General features: G+C 54.6%; 2 protein-coding genes across 4 annotated transcripts; both read left to right on the top strand.

The window, feature by feature from the left end:
- Nucleotides 1–67: 67 nt before the first annotated feature.
- Prkaca (protein kinase cAMP-activated catalytic subunit alpha) lies at nt 68–20,140 on the top strand. Of its 3 annotated transcripts, none has more exons than XM_026399701.2 (10): nt 68–277; nt 9,378–9,439; nt 9,898–10,026; nt 13,562–13,660; nt 14,999–15,081; nt 16,656–16,782; nt 16,871–16,966; nt 17,061–17,183; nt 19,066–19,230; nt 19,640–20,140. In XM_026399701.2, exons 1-10 carry the CDS (start codon nt 232–234, stop codon nt 19,763–19,765), a joined length of 1,056 nt encoding a protein of 351 aa, XP_026255486.2. In that variant the 5' UTR covers nt 68–231; the 3' UTR covers nt 19,766–20,140. The 3 variants fall into 3 exon arrangements, with proteins under 3 accessions (XP_026255486.2, XP_026255485.2, XP_026255487.2); XM_026399700.2 differs by lacking the exon at nt 68–277 and adding an exon at nt 6,426–6,510; XM_026399702.2 differs by lacking the exon at nt 68–277 and adding an exon at nt 9,026–9,069.
- Smim46 (small integral membrane protein 46) lies at nt 6,236–6,421 on the top strand. Its single transcript, XM_077796364.1, has one exon. The coding sequence runs from the start codon at nt 6,269–6,271 to the stop codon at nt 6,419–6,421; it is 153 nt and encodes a 50-aa protein (XP_077652490.1). The 5' UTR covers nt 6,236–6,268.
- Nucleotides 20,141–20,336: the final 196 nt, after the last annotated feature.

Here is a 20,336-nt window from a genome sequence, read left to right on the forward strand (position 1 = left end):
GTTGCGGGGGCGTCACGGACGCAGCGGACTTGGACTGAGGATCCCGGGCGGGCGGGCGCGCGCCGAGAGACGCGGGAAGCAGGGGCTGGGCGGGGGGTCGCGGCGCCGCAGCCAGCGCAGCCAGCCCGAGGGGCCGCTGCCTCCGCCGCCCAGCGCGCTCCGGGGCCGCTGGCTGCCTGTAGCACCCGCCACACCGCAGCTCCAGGACCGGCCCCGGCCGCCGCCGCCGCGATGGGCAACGCCGCCGCCGCCAAGAAGGGCAGCGAGCAGGAGAGCGGTGAGTGCCCGGGCCGTGACCCTGATTTCGGCCCCGCGATGCCAGCCCGCGCCCTGTCCATCACTGCATGGCCCCTCCCCCCATCGGCCCCCCCATTCCTCTCTGCTCACCCCCAGCGCCCCTTCCCCCTGCCTGTCCGAGCCTGGGGCCTGAGAGCCCGCATAGGGGCCCTACCTCCACCTCCGTAGAAGCCCTTTTGCAATGGCCGGCCGCCCCCCACTGCAAGTCCGTGCCCCCCCCACCCAGCTGTCACTGCCAACCATGGCACATATGACCGCTGGGGCCCCACATGGGTCCCTGTCACCACCCCACCCCCTCCTTTCCTCACCCCTCTCCCCAGATTCTAATCCCCCCCCACTTCCTCACTCACCTCCCTCACATATGGGAGCCACTGCCTGACCCTTACCCAGGCCTCTACCAGTGCGGGAGTGCTGTGGGGTCCGCCTCCACCCCGCAGGGACCTTGGCCACTTGATGACCACACCCCTCCCCCTTCCAGCCCCCGCCATCTTTCTCCTGCCCTTCCCCTCTTCACCTTATCCACAGTCCCCCCTAGGCCCACCCTACCCCCCGCCTTTGAGCATTTCCCAGAGCCACCTCCAGCATTGTTTTTCCCTTCTGTGTCACTTGGCATGGGGGACAAGATCTTTCTGGGTCCCTCTGCCCCTCTTGCATCCTGTCACTCTGACTCTCTGCTTGTACTCCCCCCTCCAAGCAAGCGTCTGTCCCTGGCTGGGGTAGCAGACTGTTTATGAACCTAGAGAATGTCTTTTGGGAGCGTCAATGCTTCCAAAGCCAAGTTTGAGCTGCTCTTGCTAGGATCCATTGCTCCTCTTTCCTGGATTGGGGGTGGGGGGTGTCCGCATAGCCCCCTCCCATCTCCTACCCTGCTGTGGGCTGTATGCTCCTTGGTGGGCCCCTCAATAAATGGTGTTTCACAACCGAGGCTCCTCATTCACCTAGTCCCTGGGGCTTCTTCACCTGTTCCTGGCTCCTGACTGGGAATGAAGTGTCGGGTTGGTGAGGCTCACTCGCCTTGAACTGGGATGATCAGAAAGAGGACTTGGGGAGGGGGGGAGGTAGTCAAGGAGAGTAATGAGTGACATCTAGTGATTTGCTTTGCCAAGGGACAAATAGATTCTCTATAGACCAGGGCTCAGAGAGAGGCTTTTCCTACTCCCTAGACCTCAGCTATGTTGGCCTTTCCCATCTTGAGAGAGAGAGAAAGGTTCTGTGTTTGAAAACGCCATCAGAAATGGCCTTGAGCCCCCTCCCCAATTTCCCCCAGCTCTTAATTGTTGTCACTGAAGCCCTAAAAGTGGGCCTCAGCTGGGAATCCCCTTCCAGTCACCCAGAAATATTCCAAACTGAAAAGGAAGCCACATCCAACTATGCCCTTCCCAGTTCTTGGTCTCAAACCTGAGTGTCGGAGTCCCAGAATGCCCCCCCACCCGAGAAATATGAAAAAGCTACGAAGGCCTGGGAATTTCTGCCTGCACACAGTCAGACGGCAGGACTCTGAGTGGCAGAGCCTTGAAGAAGCCCGATATGTTACCAATGGGCGGGGGACAGGAGCACAAATGCCCGTAGTTGAGTGCTTGATGACAGAGGAGCAGGTGGGCAGTGTCCAAAAACAGCCTGGGCATGAGCTTGGAGGGGACTAGGCAGAGGGGACAGCCAGGCCCCCAGCAGGTGAGGCAGGCTGGGAGGTGGAAGGTGGACGCAGGCAGCTATCTATTGCAATGGCTGGGTTGAAAGTTGGGGAGATGACATAGTCCTGGAAGACCTTCAAGGCATTCCAAATGCATGCGGTGGGGGGCGGATAGGGAGCCACATAGGGGAAAAGATCCCCAGAAAAAGATCAGAGGCTCCGGAAGGAACTGCTAATTCTCTCAGTGCGCAGGCCAGACACTCAGGAGTGAATGATCACAATGAGATAGAGCCACTCTATGGGGCAGCTAGGACGTGCCAGGCTGGAGGCTCCATAGACATATCTGCTCTGGTAATTTTCCTAGTGGGCTCTTATTCGAATTTCCCAAATGAGCCATCTGAGTTTGATGTGGACAACATCGTGGGGACAGGATTCACATCCAGATCTATCTACCAGCAATCTTCCTGGACCCCAGAATTTCCCCATTTTTTAAAAACTATTTTTTTAGTTGTTGATAAACCTTTGTTTATTTATATGTGGTGCTGAGAATCGAACCCAGTGCCTCACACATGCCGGGCAAATGCGCTACTGCTGAGCCCCAGCCCCAGCCCCTCATTTTTTTTTTAATTTTAAAAAATTGTCTTTTATGAGACAGGGTCTCATTAAGTTGCCTAGGCTGGCCTCGAACTTGCTATCCTCCTGCCTCAGTTTCTGAGTTGCTGGGATTATAGGCATGTGCCACCATGCCTGGCTCTTCTTTTTTGGTGCTAGAGATTGATCCCAAGGGTGCTTAACCACTGAGCCATATCCCCTGTGCCCCCTTTTTTTTGTGTGTGGTGCTGGGGATTGAACCCAGGGCCTTGTGCATGCAAGGCAAGCACTCTACCAACTGAGCTATATCCCCAGCAGTTCCTGCCTTTTTTTAATATTTATTTTTTAGTTAGAGGTGGGCACAATGTCTTTATTTTACTCTATATGGTGCTGAGGATAGAACCCAGTGCCTCATGCATGCTAGGCCCATGCTCTATCTCTGAGCCACAGCCCCAGCCCTCCTCTGCCCTTTTTAAAATTTTTTTTTATTTTGAGATAGGGTCTCACTAAGTTGCTTAGGGCTTCACTTGGTAGTTGCTAAGGTTGGCCTCAAACTTGTGATCCTCCTGCCTCAGCTTTCCGAGTTGTGGGATTACAGGTATATGCCGTACACCCAGGTGCCAATTGACATTCTTAAACTGACCTCCAGATTTTTATTCTATTTGCATACTGTATATACTTTTTTTTTAATAAGATGTACTTTTTAAAAAAAAATCTTTATTTTTTATTTATTTGTTTTTATGTGGTCCTGAGGATCGAACCCAGGGCCTCATGCGTGCAAAGCAAGCGCTCTACCACTGAGCCACAACCCCAGCCCCCTGTGTATATTTTCTTAATCTAAAATAATAAAAGCCAGGCATAGGGCACCCACCTGTAGTCCCAGCTACTAAGGACACTGAGGTGAGAGAATCTCTTGAGTTGAGGAGTTCAGACCAGCCTGGGCAACATAGCAAGACCCCATCTCAAATAAAATAACATAAAACATTTACTCATTTCTGTTCAGAGGAAAGCTATGGTCCTATCCTAGGGAATAATATAAATGAAATCATAGAATTGCTATGCCAGTTACATTCTCTTTGATACACATTAAAATACAATGTAACTAGATAAACGAAACATCTCTAAAATAATTTCGTGTTCTGCCAGTGGGACCATGGCGTGCTTTGGAAAACAGGCTGAAGCCGTGTATCCTCCCAGAGAAGGAACTCAATGAGGAAGCAAGCCCCTCTCTGCTTCAAGCCACTTTGATTCTGAGAGGATGGAGTCACACAAAATTTGCCCTCTTGTAATCAGGGTGGGGCGGGGGCGGGGGCAGTAGCCAAGCCATCCTGCAGAGGGCACCTGCATTTCATCTGGCAGATGCCAGCCCAGCTTGGGTTAGGAAGATGCCCAGCCTTGGTAGGTACTAATTAGGCATCCTGTGCCCCCTGTGTGCCATCTCTGTGCCCAGGCAAGAGGGTAAAGATGTAGAATGGCATCAGGTGGAGTGGGATGGGGGAAATCTGCACCCAAAGATGACGAAGTCATTGGCAGGGGCCAGAGTGAGAAGCTGAGGGCTGAAGGAATTGAGAGGGCAGAACCCCAGGAGGCTTCCAGGACAGACAGCCAAGTGGGGCTCAGGTCTGAGCTGACAATGGCTGGAAGACACCCCTGGGAGTTGGCCCACAGGGAAGGAGAAGCTTCCCAGACCCCCAGAGACAAGGGAATCCAGGCACTGAAAGAAAGATACACACAGGAGGTCCCTGGATGGGAAGAACTGTTGCCCTCTAACATCCTACAGAGGCTCAAGAGGGCCAGAAATCTTCTGTGCATTGGCAGTTGTATGGGTGCCAAGGAGGTTCTGCCAAGACAGCTTTGCCTTTAGCCCAATTGGGCCAATAGCAATTCAGAGGGTTCTATCTACCCTTTCCCTGTACCCACTGGCCTCCAGATTGGGTTTCTTCCTGCTCCTATCCCCACCCCCAACTCCCTGTCTCCCTCTCCAGGCAGGGCTCTAGGGATGGGCAGCCAAGCTGGTAAGGCAGGTCTCCTGAGCCTTCCCAGCCACCGTAGTCCTAGTGCCCTGAGAGGAAGACTGAGTGATGGCTTCCAACTCCAACGATGGTGAGGCTGAGTCTGTTGCTATAGCAACTTCCTAGGCGCTCTGCCCCTCAAGTCAGGGAGGGGATGCAGTTGGGTTTGGGGGCGCAGGTGGAAAGCAGTGTGTAGACCTGGCTGTCCTGGAAACCCCTCCCATACTAGCCCCCTTGGGCTGTGGGGCTTGGGGAAGAGCAGGGGGTATGAATGGCCCAATTCAGAAGAGGGGATGGTTCCCCCAGAGTGGGGGTCCAACTCAGACTGAGACAGTGGGGCGGCCAGCCAAGTGTTGGGATTCGGTTCAGGTGAAGATTGGTCCAGCTCAATGTTGGGGTCCAACAGAGACTCAGGGATCATCTAGTCCAGGATGGAGGGTCCAGCTCAGAATGGGGCTGGGTCCAGTCCAGAGTAGAAGGTGGTACGGCCCAGAGCAGGGGATCCAGGAGGATTAGGCCTGGATTGGGGCTCCCAGCCCAGGTTGGGCACCTGCCCCAGAGTCCCCAGGACTGCCAGGTATCGAAGTAGAGAAGGGCGGAGGTTACTGTCTTGGGGAGAGAGGGCCCCAAGGTGGGCTCCTTCCGTGGGAGTCCCTGGTCCCTGGCTCAGTTTGATGTCCTGCTGTTGTAACTGCCCAGGACAGATTCAAACCCAGGACAGATTTCTAGATTTCCGCCTCTTGCTGTGGCCCTGGCTTTTCAAGGGGTACCTGGGTTTTTCTCTGAGTCCAAAGCAAATCCCCACCAGAGCGGAGGCAGTGGCACCCACCACTGCCCCCAGTGTGGGAGGGGTGGGCGAGGCAGCAGCCAGCTAGGTTACCCACCTAAGCCACTTCCTGTCGCCAGCAGAGAACAGAGTGTGGGGTACCCGCAGGGAGCCTGCCATTGACCCTTCGCTGCTTTGGGGATCTGGAAAGGAGGGGGAAGATGGTCAAGGCTGCTTCCCCTCCCCCACCCCGGGGTTTAGCCATTCATTTCCGGTTTGGACTTTCATGGCCCTGAGCAGAGCCAAGCACAGGGCAAGGTTTGACAGAGGCCAAGGACATCCTGGGACGCTGTTCCCCTCTCCGCCCCCACATAGGAACAAGACAAAGAACCAGATGTGCCCATTTCTTTCTCGGGGGGTAGCAGGACTTGGGGGCTTCACATTGAAAGGGAACTCGGGAGGAGATAGGGTGACTCCTGCCTCCCTCCACCTTTCTCTCCAGCTGTTCTTCCAGCTAGTTAACAGCTCTGGGGCTCCTTCAGCCCCCAGGGAGTCTCTGCCTGTTGCTTAAGCCAGGGCCTTAACTCCTTCCCCTCTGACCAGTGGGCACTGCTCTGGGCACATTGATGGCCTGCCTCCAGTCAGTCTCGTACCCACCCGGGGAGGCAGGGCCTGGCATCTTGGGAGCAGTGAAAGTCCCTAGAAGGGGAAGTTAGCTTTAACACCCCGCCCCAGGACAGGCAGGCCGGCCAGAGGGACACCCTCGGGAGAATCTTCCCACCTCCTCCTGCCAAGGAGAGCCTCTGCAGACCTCGGCCAGCCTGGAGCAGGTACCTTTAAATGCCTCCGTGGCAACCAGCTCCTCCTCCCTGGTCCCCTGAGGCCTTCCCAAGGAAGCCAGCTCAGAGGCTCTGCATTTTCCTGGTTCCCCAGCAAAGGGAGGATTCCAAGGAGAGACCAGGGAAGCCTAGGATGGATCTGGGGTCCAGCAGCAGCCAGGGTGGGGGCTCAGAGATCACCTTCCAGTTGTGGCTACAGCTGCTCCTCTGGGCCCACCTGGTTCTCCGTTTCCTGGGCTACCTGCGTCACAACTTCCAAGGACCTAAGCCGCAGCCAGCACCCTGAGCCTCCCTGACCAGGCCCGATGGGCCCCAGGTCACCCTATCCCATCCAGCCCCTATGCCATCCTGTGCCAGGAGAAACAGGAAGCAGAGGTGAGTGTGGGGGCTTCTGTCTGAGGCCCAGCTCCATGAACCCTCTTATCTCCCTGCTCCTCCTGGCATTGACCCCTCCTACCTGTCCCCAAGCCTGACGAGCCAGCAGGGCCCAGTGGCACAGAGAGGAAACAGCCCAGGCCCTCCCAGGCTTCAGGATGCCAAAGAAGGTGGGCCAAGCAGCTCATGGAGCCACACAGCAGGACACTAGCAGCAGCCAGAGCCACTGAGTTGGGGAAGCCCAGGGATGGCTGGGAGCAGGAAGCAGGACCCCAGCCCAGCCCTTCTGTCTCTGTTGCAGGCCCAATACAGCACCCTCTTCCCGCCTGCAATCCAGAATTCTTTGTGGATTGTTTAGAGGTCTCCAGGGAAGGCATGATGTCTCTGAAAGGTGGTGCTGGTGAAGGCACCAGATGTGTGCAGCCCCCAGGCTCAGAGAGGTCTCTTGGGTCTGTCGCCCCATCAGGCAGAGCCTAGGGGCCACAGCCATTCACTGCCCGCCCGTCTCAGCCCACTTGCCTTTTGCAAGGTCTTCCTAGCCGGCAGGCTCCACTCTAGCCGCCATTCTTCTAGTCCCATGAAGGGCTTTTCTCTCTGAATACTGTTGGAGAGTCTTGGGGACAGTGGGGAATGGTGGCTACTCAGCAGGCCATGTGGAATTCCTAGCGGGCAGATGACAAGCAAGGTCAAAGAGCAGGATTGTAGGGCCCCTGAGGTTGAGGACACCTCTGTACCCAGTAATCCACTGTCATGGGCAGTGGGTCAGACAGATAGATGGTCTCAGGACTGATCAATCTTCTCATCTGTACAGTGGGAAGAAGAGCAGCTTTGACCTGGCAAAGTCAGATTTTTAGCATCAAAAACACTTAGCCAGAGCTGGGGTGTAGCTCACCAGAAAAGCACTAGCCTCCCATTCACAAAGCCCTGGGTTTGATCCCCAGTTCCAAAAAAAAGAAAGAAAAGGAAAAAAAGAAAACTACTTAGCCAGGTGTGGTGGCACATAGCTGTAATTCTAGCCACTTGGGAGGCTGAGGCAGGAGGATCACCGGTTTGGGACCAGCCTCAACAGCTTAGTGAGACCCTGTCTCAAATTTTTAAAAATAAAAATAAAAAGGGCTGGGGATGTAACTCAGTGGTAAAGCGCCCCTGAGGTCAATCCCCCATACCAAAAATGTTTTAAATATTTTTTTAAAAAAGAAAGAAAGAAAGAAAAATACTCCGTTCAAGTCTGGCACATAGAGAACAGTACCTGGCCCTGCACAGTGGTCCCAGGGTGAATCTGTAAGGTCCGAATCCATCAAGCTGTGCCGTGGGGATCTGAGCACTCAGCCAGGTCCGGTGGCATGTGCCTGGAGTCCCAGCTATTTGGGAGGATGAGGCAGGAAGATCGCATGAGCCCAAGAGTTCGAAACCAGCCTGGCCAACACAGCCGGACATCATTTCTTTATTTTTCCAGTCGGGGGTGGGGGATTTAGCCCAGAGGCACCTCACCACTGAGCCACATCCCCAGCCCTTTTGACTTTTTATTATGAGACAGGTTCTCGCTGAGTTGCTTAGGTCTTCGCTGAGTTGCTGAGGCTGGCCACGAACTTCCGATACTCCTGCCTCAGCCTCCCAAATCGCATACACCGCCTCTGGCAGACATCACTTCTTTAAAAGATTTGAACTTTCAATGAATCTCCCTGTATTTTCTACCCACATTTCAAAAATACTTCAAAAAATCGTAGATGACATTTTCCTGACATGAACCGCCCCCCAATGCTGGCCACTGCGCAGCCCCCACTCTTCACAGCCACCCTGCGGGCTCATGGCTCTTGTTATTCCAATTGTTTTTTAACTTTAGTTGTAGATGGACACAATACCTTTATCTTATTTGTTTGTTTATTTTTATGTGGTGCTGAGGATCAACCCAATGCCTCACGTGTGCCAGGCAGGGGCTCTACCACTGAGCCATCACCCCAGCCCCTGATTATTCCCACTTTACAGGTGGGGAAGACTAAGGCCTAGAGAAGTGAGGTCAGTTGTCCAGAATCACTCAGGGACCAGTCAGGCATCTGGACCCAGTCTCACCCCCAAGTCCTGGCCCTTCACCGCTTGGCTGGGTTGCCTCTCGGTCATTAGGCGAGCAGTTCAAGTCTCAGTGTCCTGGGCCGTCAAATGGGAAAACGGATAAAAGAAGGACTGTGGAGTGAGGCGAATGAGAAAGTAAGACAAGATGGCCGCTGCCGGGGTCCACCAGGGAGGTGTCTGTGGGGCGGATGTGACGTTGGCCTCAGGGTACTGTGGACCATTGCGGGGGCATCCCGTAAGCCTTCCTCTGAACCAACACTGGACTAAGGCCCCACGATTGGCAAAGACAGGTACAGGGCCAGCTGGGGGCCAAGGTGACAGCTGAGCCCCCCAAGGACGCCTGCTACCCGAGCCTCAGAGGCCTCCACCCAGGCCCGGCCTCCCCAGAGAAGGGGCCAGAGGAGCAGCCAGACCCAAAGGCTATAAATACCTCAGCTGGCTGGCGTCTCCCTGGCCAAGGAATGTTGGTCAGAGCTGGGGCAGGCAGGGGTGAGCTGGCCCTGGCGTTTCTCCCTAGGTGCAACCCCTGAGTCTCCCTGTGCCCATTTTGGATGGACTGGAGGCAGGTTCCCACCTCTCTGTAGTAGGGGGTACCCGGGCCCCAGCCCATTTCAGGATCCCCAAAAGTGGCCTTCGAGCTCAGACCCGGGTGCTCAGAGGTCCTGGGACAAGGTCAGGCTCTGGCTTTAAGAAGGTGCACCTCACTTTCCACAAACGGACATATCCCAAAGGTACCCCCATCTGCCCCCCCCCCCAGGCCGGAGTCTCCATCTAACCCTCCCTTCTCTTCCTTTCAGTGAAAGAGTTCTTAGCCAAAGCCAAAGAAGATTTTCTTAAAAAATGGGAAAATCCCGCTCAGGTAAGCCCTTCCAGGTACAGAGCCCCGCGAGAGTGGGCCCAGGCCGCCCCCACCATCCCTGCCACATACTTGGAAGTTTAGGACCCCGGGGGGGGGGGGGGGGGGGGGGGGGGGCTCCAGACCTGCCCCCTCCTTCCGCACATGCCCAGGGTTCTACCTGATTCCCCCCTCAGGCTCCCCCACCCCACCCACCCTTTCCCTGGCAGTCCTGCTCCCCACCCCCACACAGCTGCCTGAAGCTCCTGGGCCCCAGGCCAGGGCCGGATCTGGCCCCTGCCACCGCCTGGAGGAATGTGCCCGCCACCATCTTGCTGTCCAGCCCCCTGTCTTCACCCCCCTCACTCCACCAGCTCCCAGGGCCCCCTCTGCCGGCAGCACAGGGGACACCCCAGACCCTGGTCCAACAGGCCACAGGGAAGAAGTGCCCCTGACCCCCGGCTCAACCCTTCCACCCACAGAACACAGCCCATTTGGATCAGTTTGAGAGAATCAAGACCCTTGGAACGGGCTCCTTTGGGCGGGTGATGCTGGTGAAGCACAAGGAGACCGGGAATCACTATGCCATGAAAATCCTCGACAAACAGAAGGTAAGCCCCTGCCTGCACCCACCCCACCCCCAGGCTGGGCCCATTGAGGGTTTTTTTTGGTTTGTTTTTTTTTTTTTTTTTTTGGTACCAGGGATTGAACCCAGGGATGTTTAACCACTGAGCCACATCCCAGACCTTTTTCTTTTTTTTTTTTTTAAATTTACTTAGAGACAGGGTCTCACTGAGTTGGTAAGCGCCTTGCTAAATTCTGAGGCTGGCTTTGAACTCTGGATCCTCCTGCCTCAGCCTCCCGAGCCGCTGGGATTACAGGGGTGCGCCCCCACGCCTGGTTCTGGCTGTGCACATTTTGAGCCCACTACCTGAGTGCTTTTCTTGCCCACTCACCAGCTAGCCTCTGCAGTTTCTACACGCATGGATTCCGACAATCACAAATTGCAAATGTCCCCCCCATAAAATTTCTAGAAAGTTCCAAAAGGCAAAACTTTTTTTTTAATATTTATTTTTTAGTTGTAGTTTGATACAATGTCTTTATTTTATTTATTTTTATGTGGTGCTGAGGATCGAACCCAGGGCCTTGCACGTGCTAGGCGAGTGCTCTACCTCTGAGTCCTTATCTTTATTTTAATGTGGTGCCAGGGATTGAACCCAGTGCCTCACACATGCTAGGCAAGTGCTCTACCACTGAGCCACAACCCCGACCCCTTTTGTGAGTGTGTGTGTCATGCTGGCGATTGAACCCAGAGCCTTGTGCATGCGAGGCAAGCCCTCTACCAACTGAGCTATCTCCGCAGCCCCAAAACTTTTAACTTCCCCCATGCAAAGTGCTACACTGAATCCCCATGAATGAAGTGACACATAGACATTTTATTAGGTATTGTAAGTAATCTAAAGATGACTTAAAAGTCTACAGGCTGAGAGTGGAGCTCAGTAGTAAAGCATTTGGCCAACATGCTCGAGGCCCTGGGTTCCATCCAGGATCACAGAAAAATAAGTCTATGGGGGGATGTGTCAAAGTTCTGTACTGTGCCATTTTATGCAAGGGACTTGAACATTTGCAGATTTTTGGTATCTGTAGAGGATCCTGGAACCACCCCCTGTGGACACAGGGGTGACTATTCTCCCTGAGCCCCCTTGCCATGCGAGGCCTAAGGACTAGGAGAGCCCTGCACGGCTTTCACCAGGCCAGCCCCCAAGACTGGCCACCAGTGACACAGGATATACCCAGGCTGTGTAGAGGAGAGCACTCTTCCTGGAAAATGTAGTTTTGTTTTGTTTTTGTTTGATATCAGGGATTGAACCCAGAGGCCTTGACCACTGAGCCACACCCCAGCCCTCCTTTGCATTTTATTTAGAGACAAGGCCTCACTAAGTTGCTTAGTGCCTCACCACTTAGTGCCATTGTTGAGGCTGGCTATGAACCGGAGATCCTCCTGTCTCAGCCTCCCGAGCTGCTGAGATTACAGGCGTGCGCCACTGCACCCAGCAAGAAAGTGGTCTTTCCATAAGATCTTTGAGATGCTACTTGATGTAAGGCACTGCTGTCACACAGCACTATGTAACAGAAATGTAATAAAAAGCACAGAGGAGATTTTGTCTTTTCTAGTTGCCCATCAAAAAAAGTACAAAGGAACAGGTGATGTGGGGTGGGGGAACGATACAAGGGTGTTGAGCCCTGTGAAGCTTTACCACTGAGCCACATTCCCAGCCCTTTCAATTTTTTATTTTGAGATAGGGTCTCACTGAGTTGCTTAGGGCCTTGCTAAATTGTTGAGGCTGGCCTCAAACTTGCAATCCTTCTGCCTCGCCTCCAGGGTTGTGGGATTACAGGCACGTGCTACTAGGCCCTGCGGTTTGTTTTCCTTTCAGTACTGGAGCTCGGTGTCCTAGTCAAGGGCTCTACCACTGAGCCACACCCCTCGCCCCTCAGATTCATTTTGGCCACATGTTGTAATTAAGCCAGTAGATCTACAGTATTATCATTTCCATATTTTTTAATATTTTTTTTTAGTACAAGTGAACACAATATCTTTATTTTTATGTGGTGCTGAGGATCGAACCCAGTGCCTCACGCATGCCAGGCGAGCGCTCTACCACTGAGCCACGACCCCAGCCCATTTCCATATGTTATCCATGTAAAATATTAATGAGACCCTTTCATTTTCTGTCCCTCAGTAAATTGTCTTTAGATCTGCTGTGTATTTCACACTTACAGCAGGTCTTCATTCAGATGGTCAGTTCTCCATGGAAAGACCAGACTCTCCTGCCCAGGTTGTTCAGAGCATCCGTAAAGGTCCTCCCGAGGGCTGGAGTGGAGCTCAGCGGTCGCAGGCTGGTCTCGCCTGCATGAGGCCCTGGGTTCTGTCCCAGGGCTGCAAAAGGGAGAAATCATCCAGTACCTACACCGAGTGTCATTTTAGGTACTCAAAATTTTAAATTGGGTTCCCTGGTCAGCTGACCACATTTCAAGGGCTCATCAGCCCTCCGTGGCCAGCGGCAGCTGCACTGGACAGCACAGGTGTGGACCCTGAGGACGCAGCTGTGTGGCAAAGAGGGGGACACCTCAGCAAAGCCCTTCGCAGCTCACCCAGGAGCCCGGCTGCCTGAGTGTCACCCTGGCCTAACAGTGACCGACTGTGACGTTGAACAAGTCCCTTTCCCGGTCTGGGCTTCCAAACTGCCCTGCTCCCAGCACGACCTTCTCCGGGCTTCTGTCATGATTTAACAAGAAACCGTGGGGCTGGGTGTGTGGCAGCATGTGCAGGACCCTGGGTCCATCCCCAGCACCACAAAAAATGAAAAAAAGAGAGAGAGAAACTGTTCTTGAGACGGCTGCTCATGGCTGCTCATGGTGTGTGCTGTTAGGGAACAGCTGAAGGCGAGGAGGATCAGCCCAAGGCCCTGGTTGATGTGCAGTGGCGTTCTCAACCAAGAGAGGGCCGTTTCTAAACTCCCCACCCCTGCAGCCATGCCTGCCTATCTTTCCAGTTCCAGCCAAGCTGCCCCTTCCTCCAGGAAGCCCTCTCTGATTCACCCTCTCCTCACACTGTACCAGAGGCCTTATCTGGGTATCCACAGGCCCTAGCTTCCCACACACAGTGGAGCCCTCTAGGCCGTGGGGCTGTGACTCTGTGTTCTTTGCTCTGGTCTGTGTGCCACATGAGGACAAGCAACCTCTGGCCTCCTCCTCGCTGTGTGCTCAGCACCCAGCCTGGGGCCTAGCAGGCCACGGGCACTCCAGTGGTCCTGGCTGAAGGAAGCAGCCCAGCTCTGGCTTCCCTAGTCCCAGGCACCGGTGCCTGGGCATGAGGCTCCTTTCTCTCTGTTTGTTTTTGGTACCAGGGATTGAACTCAGGGGCACTCAACCACTGAGCCACCTCCCCAGCCCTATTCTGTATTTTATTTAGAGACAGGGTCTCACTGAGTTGCTTAGGGCCTCGCTAAGTTGCTGAGGCTGGCTTTGAACTCATGATCCTCTTGCTCAACCTCCAGAGCCTCTGGGACGACAGGTGTGCGCCACCGTGCCCGGCCACCAGGCCCCTCTCATGGCTCCCCCACCCACCTCTTCTGCCCGCAGGTGGTGAAGCTGAAACAGATCGAACACACCCTGAATGAGAAGCGCATCTTGCAAGCAGTCACCTTCCCGTTCCTGGTCAAACTCGAGTTCTCCTTCAAGGTGGGCCCCAGCCAGGTCCTTGTACTGGTCCCAGCCACTGAGTACAGCCTCCCAGGGCCAGGGAGCAGGACATCTAACGGCTGCCCACTTCTGGGGAAGATAGATTTCTGGAGGAGGGACATGGGGACAGGACCAGGCCAGAGCTCTGGTAGGCCCAAGCTCAGCTCCTGGGCTCGCCGACTGTAGTTCAGTGACCTTGGGCAAGTCACCCACCGGAGCCGTCCCTCCAGATCATCACCCAGTGCTCGGTCAGGAGCACAGACCTACCCTCGGCCGCCCGGGGCCAACTCCCAGCCCTGTTCTTCCTCAACCGTGACCCACACAAGGGACCTCGTGCCCCTGAGCCTCATTTTTCTCAGCTATAAAATAGGAACTGCAACAGTCCCCACCCGCTGGGGTTGTCATGACAGTTTTGAGCCCAGAACGAGGCCCTTTGTGCGTTACTGTGGGAGCCATCAGCAGCTGTGGCTGCGGGACTCTGGAAGGGGCACTCAGCACCACCTTCGTGGTCCTGAACCACAAGCCAGCAGTGACAAGAGCTTGCCATATAACACGTCCACGCTCGGAGGGGCCTGGGTGACCCTGTGTTGCTGTCCTCTTGAAATTTGTAATAATATTTTTTAAACAAGGATTCTCACTTTTTTTTTTTTTAAGAGATGGTTCCTTGCTATGTTGACCAGCCTGGCCTCAAACTCAGATGATCCTCCTGTCTTGGCCTCCTTAGAGGCTGGGACTGCAGGTGCACTCCACTGTGCCCAGCTCATTTTCATTGGGAGGAAATTCTGTAGCCTGCCCCTTGTCTCTGTTTTCCCCAGTAGTCGGGGATGAACCCAGGGCGCTCTGCCACTGAGCTACAGCCCAGCCCTTTTTTTCTTTTTCTTTTTTTTGGAGACAGTCTCATTTAGTTGCTAAGACTGTTCTCAAACTTGCCGTCCTCCTGCCTCAGCCTCCTGAGTAGCTGGGATGACAGGCAGGCATTTCTGCGCCTGGTTTAGTCCAACTTTACAGATGACAAAACTGTAGCCCTGGAAGTTACTCAAGCTCCCAGTGAAGTCCTCTCCCTCAAGCGGGGGCACACTGCCCAGGTCCCTTACACCCATGAGCTGGCCCCATGTCCACCTTCTGTCAGGCAGGGTAATGGCCGTCCATTCTTCCTCACCGGCAGGATGAGTGGCAAGGCGTGGTTCAGCAGAGAGGGCACCTGGTGTTGGAGTGTTCTTCCCTGGGAGCCCGAGTTGTCCTTTTATGTCTTTAACGCCTGTCCTGTAAGGCCACTGAGGCCGTTAGAGGGGCCCAGGGCTCTGGAAATGGGGTCTTGACCTGCTCTGCCTCCCGCAGGACAATTCAAACTTGTACATGGTCATGGAGTACGTGCCTGGCGGGGAGATGTTCTCCCACCTACGGCGGATCGGGAGGTTCAGGTGAGCAGCTGCCCCCCACAGCCCCGAGCCACCAAACCATCTGGGGACACGGAGGACTCCTGCATGCTGGGACATGGAAGGGGTGTCTGGCGCCCATGTGGTTTTGTTTCCAATATGCTGAGGAATCTGTGATGTTTCAGCTCCCACCAAATAAGACGAGCAAGTGGTTATGGCAACTAGGGGTCAAAATGTAGGCTGGCTGGGCGCAGCCCCGGGGCGAGGACAGCCCGGGGGGCGAGGGCACAGGCTTCCCTGTGTGAAGCACTGGGTTCAGTCCCCAGCACCAAAAAAACAGTTTTTTGGTTATGATTTTGAGACAGGGCCTCTCTCTGTTGCCCTGACTAGTCTGAAACACCTGGGTACAAATGATCCTCCTGCCTCAGCCTTTCAAGTAACTGGGACCACAGGCATGGGCCACCAAGCCCAGCCAAAAAAAAAAAAAAAAAAGGTTGGCAATTTCATGGATTTTTTAAGATTTATACTATTATTTTACTTGATGAATAAATATAGATACATTTCACATACAATAATGTGCATATAGATCGTTAGTGTTCCATTCCATAAGTTTTGACAATTATATACATTTTGGTAATCTCCACCTAAAACACTATCAAATACTTTTGTTACCCCTGAAAACTGGGGGTGGAACCCAGGGCCTTGGAAACTGGCCACCACTGAGTCACACCTCTAGCTCTTGTATCCTTTTTTTTTTTTTTTTTTTTTTTTTTTTGTACCAGGGATTGAACCCAGGTCACTTAACCACTGAGCCACATCCCCAGTCCTTTCTTAAATTTTTTTTTTTGAGACAGGGTCATGCTAAGTTGCTTAGGGTCTCACTAAATTGCTGAGGTTGGCTTTGAACTCTCGATCCTCCTGCCTCAGCCTCCAAAGCCACTGGGATGACGGGCAGGTGCCCCCACACCCAGCACTCATATCCCTTTCTTGATAAATCACCTCCCGTGACAGACAGTTGTCCTTTCTGGTTTTGAGTCCCCGTGAGTTAGTCTTGTCTGGGTCTGGACCCTCTGGGCATGCACCCTGCAGTTTGGGTTCTGTGTGTCCCTGTCTTCTGCGTTAGTTCCATCTGTAACCAGCCAAGCCGTGGAGGTCGTTCCCGGCTGGTCCTGGTGGGTCAGGTGGGTGCCCTCCTCCACAGGGTTCCATCCCAGTGTGTGATCCCATGGGATTCTGCAGTTCCTTCTCCTGTTGCTCGTGTGTGTGTGTGTGTGTGTGTGTGTGTGTGTGTGTGTGTGTGTGTCTGTCTGGAAGTGGCCTCTCACTTGCTGGGCAAGCCCTCGACCACTGAGCTGCACCCAGCCCTTTTCAGGTGAGCTGTGGTCTCCCTCCATGTGGCCCAGGCTCGCCCCAAGTTCCTGGGCTCCAGGGATCTTTCCGCCTCAGCCTCCCATGTAGGTTGGACCCGGAGCGCTGCTCTGTGCTGGCCTTGCGTGTGCATTTGGATAGCTGAACTGGGGGTGTCTTCCCCTGCAGGCGGCTCTGCAGACCCAGTGCTGGACAACGTAGGGCGTGGCCATCCTGCTCACCCTCCCCTCTCCTCCTTCTCGTCCCCTCAGTGAGCCCCATGCCCGATTCTACGCGGCGCAGATCGTCCTGACGTTCGAGTACTTGCACTCTCTGGACCTCATCTACCGGGACCTGAAGCCGGAGAACCTCCTCATTGACCAGCAGGGCTACATTCAGGTGACCACCAGGCTAGGCCAGGGGCAGCCTCAGGGGGCCAGGACTTGGACCCTCCCTCCCAGCCAACTGCTCATTCTTGTGCCCACAGGTGACAGACTTCGGTTTTGCCAAACGCGTGAAGGGCCGCACCTGGACCTTGTGTGGGACCCCCGAGTACCTGGCCCCCGAGATTATCCTGAGCAAAGTAGGCGCTCCCTCCCCCTCCCCCAGACCCACTCAGCCCTCACCCCGTCCCCACCCTTCTCCCCTCACCCCCTGCCCCCTCCCTCTTGCTCCAGGGTTACAATAAGGCTGTGGACTGGTGGGCCCTCGGGGTTCTCATCTATGAGATGGCCGCTGGCTACCCGCCCTTCTTCGCTGACCAGCCCATCCAGATCTACGAGAAAATCGTCTCTGGGAAGGTGAGGCCAGGTGTGGGGGCTTAACCTTGAAAGAAACAGGAAGGCCCCCCCCACCCGCCTGCTGGTCCCTGCTTGCTGTCAGAATAAGCTAGAAGCTCACCGAGACAGGCCAGGGGGTGAAGCTGGTACCCCGGCCACACGGAGGCCAGCACCCGGAGCAGCCTGACTGTCCTGCTGACCACAGCAGGTCCCCAAGGGCTTCCGGAACCCTGAGCCCCACGTGTCCTCCAGCCACAGAGAGCGTGCCACCCGGACACAGGCTCTTCCCGCCTCTGGTTGTGTCCCTCAGTGTGAATTTTCACAAGTTTCAAAGCAGAAGAGCAACTGTGTTTGGTTCCCAGGTAGTGCCTGCGACCCCTCCAGGGTGCCCGTCCTATGACGTAGGGCAGAGAGCCCCTGAGCTCCTTCCCAAGTCCTCCTAACCCGAGGCTCAGGTAAGAGATGCTGGAGCTGTCTGACTCAGGGCGACAGAGCAGGTGAAGCACCTGCCATCCCCGTGGGAGAGATGCAGAAACTGAGGCTCAGGAGGAGGGGACGTGTGGCCTGAGATCACTCCTCCCGGAGTGACGGGGGCATGGTGGTGGGTGCTGAGGGACTGAGAGTTTGGGGACTCCACCCGACTGCTGCCTCCGCTCACCCCCGGCCGCCTCTGGCCTGGCCCAGCGTCTCCCACCAGAGAGCTCCTGGCTGGCTCGGAGTTCCCGTGCTGTTTGGCCTGGCGGTGGTGGCCTGGTGGCCTGCCACCTATGGGCTTTGAGACTTTGAGCAGTCAGTTTGCCCCTCTGAGCCTCATCTTACCTCTCTGTGGACTGGGGAACCCGCCGCTCCCTCTCCTGGATGTTGGAAGGAGTCCCAGCCACGGCACGGGCTCCTCTGGGCCAGCAGCATATTCAGCATCTCTCAGAGGGAAGGACAGTACCAGGCAGAACAGCAAGTGCTAAGATGGTGGCCCAGAGTGGAAAAAAGAAAAGTCCAAAGAGATTCCAAGGGGGGACGAGGGGGAAATGAGCATAATTCCCTTCTTTGTAATGTTTTGCAGTTCCCACGCACCCTCAGCGGTGTTATCTCCTCCACATAATCCTGGGATGTGTGCCCCGTATCAGAGAGGCAGGCGTTGGCCCAGAGAGGTTAAGGGTCATGGCCAAGGTCACACAGCATGAGAGAGGCAGAGCAGGGACTAGAAGTCAGGTTTGGTTTGGTTTTGTTGCCCAGTACTGGAAATTGAACCCAGGCCTCACCTCACATATGCTAGACAAGCATTCTACCACTGAGCTATATCTCCAGCCCTAGGTGGAGCTGACAGAAGTCAGTTCTATGGCTATAAAAGCAGTGACTGCATACAAGGCTGTGGGGTTCAGAGAATTGGGGGGAATGCTTCCAGAAGAATTGATCTGGGCCTTAAAAAAGAAAAGTTGTAGCTGTGTCTTGCTCATAAGCATGAATTTTCCAGATGTCCCAAGAGCCCCACCGAGACGGCTCAGAAGCAGCAGCTAAGCATGTAACCCCAACGGGCCTGTAATGCATCACCCTTCCCACTGCTCCCTGTGACCTTGGGGTCACTATTTAACCCTTCCAAGTCTCAGTTTCCTCTTCTCTGAAATGGAAACCCTCATGGCCCTAGCCTAAGAGCAGAGGTTCTGGAAGAGGTCCCAGCTCCAGCAGCACCAACATGGCCAGGGAATTTGTTAGAGATGCAGATTCTCAGCTTCACCCAGGTCTAAATCAGAAACCCCAGAGTGGACCCAGAGCTGTCTTCCCAAGATTCCAGCAGGCACTCAAGTTTGGGGGCCTCTGCCTACTAGGACTGCTGAATGGAGAAAGCAGCTTTCCAAGCCTCTCAGGTTCCATCCCAACACCCCATTCTGTCTGTGCCCGCCTCCAGGTACGGTTCCCGTCCCACTTCAGCTCTGACTTGAAGGACCTGCTTCGGAACCTTCTGCAGGTGGATCTCACCAAGCGCTTCGGGAACCTCAAGAATGGGGTCAACGACATCAAGAACCACAAGTGGTTTGCCACGACTGACTGGATCGCCATCTACCAGAGAAAGGTGAGCCCCTCCTGGGCATGCAGGGGGTTCTGGAGGAAGCCAGGAGCCAGGGAGGACTGCAGTGGAGAGACAGAAAAGGAAGGGGGTCTTGAAAATCGTCCCCAGGTTCAGCATCAGTATACACTAGGCAGCTTTGAGCCAGGGAAGACTAGAGATACAATTCTGGGGTCCTGGGGTTATTTGGCCACCCTGTGGCCTTGGGCAAGAGATGCTGCTCTGGGAAGTAATTTCCCCTTTGGTGAGTTGGCCATAATTCTAGACTTGAGTTGCTAAGAAGAATCCATACCATAAACTAAGAACAGACCTGAGTCAAAGTAAATATCTCATGAATGTTAGGCCATTCGCATTTATTGTTGTAATGATGACAGTGATGGCTGCTGAGGTCTGGGTGGTTCTGATCCCTCTCCAGGTGGAAGCTCCCTTCATACCAAAGTTTAAAGGCCCTGGGGACACGAGTAACTTTGACGACTATGAGGAGGAAGAGATCCGGGTTTCCATCAATGAGAAGTGTGGCAAGGAGTTTGCTGAGTTTTAGGGGTGTGCCTGTGCCCCCATGGGTTTTCTTGTCTTTCTTTTTTTTTTCTTTTGTGGGGGGTGGGAGGGTTGGATTGAACAGCCAGAGGGCCCCAGAGTTCCTTGCATCTACTTTCACCCCCCACCCCACCCACCAGGGAAGGGGGAACAGGAAGCCCAGATATTTGGAGGAATGGAAACACCAGCTGCTCCCCCACTCCCTTTGCCTTCTTGCCCCTCCCCCACAGGTCCAACTCCACCCCAGCCCACTCTGCCAGTTTTAAATGAGTTTCTCAGCTCCGGGCAGACCAGGTCTTACTGGTGTGTCCAGGCACCGGGTGAGGAAAGAGGGGTCCAAACTTAACTCCAGTCCCCCAGCCCCACCCTGCCTCTGGCACTGGGCACCAAGGGCAAATGAATGAAGAGCTGGCCTTCTCTGTGGGGCCCTCCTGCCTGGGAAGGACAGTTTTGTTTTTTTTTTTGTGACATGTCATTGGGCTGCTTGCTAGAAATTTTCTAAAATACGATTTAAAATCTTATTTAATTTAAGTTCCACCAGTGCCTCCCTTCCTCCTTCCTCTGTCCCCACTCTT

The sequence above is a fragment of the Urocitellus parryii genome, chromosome 3, assembly GCF_045843805.1.
Source record: "Urocitellus parryii isolate mUroPar1 chromosome 3, mUroPar1.hap1, whole genome shotgun sequence".
NCBI lineage: Eukaryota > Metazoa > Chordata > Mammalia > Rodentia > Sciuridae > Urocitellus > Urocitellus parryii.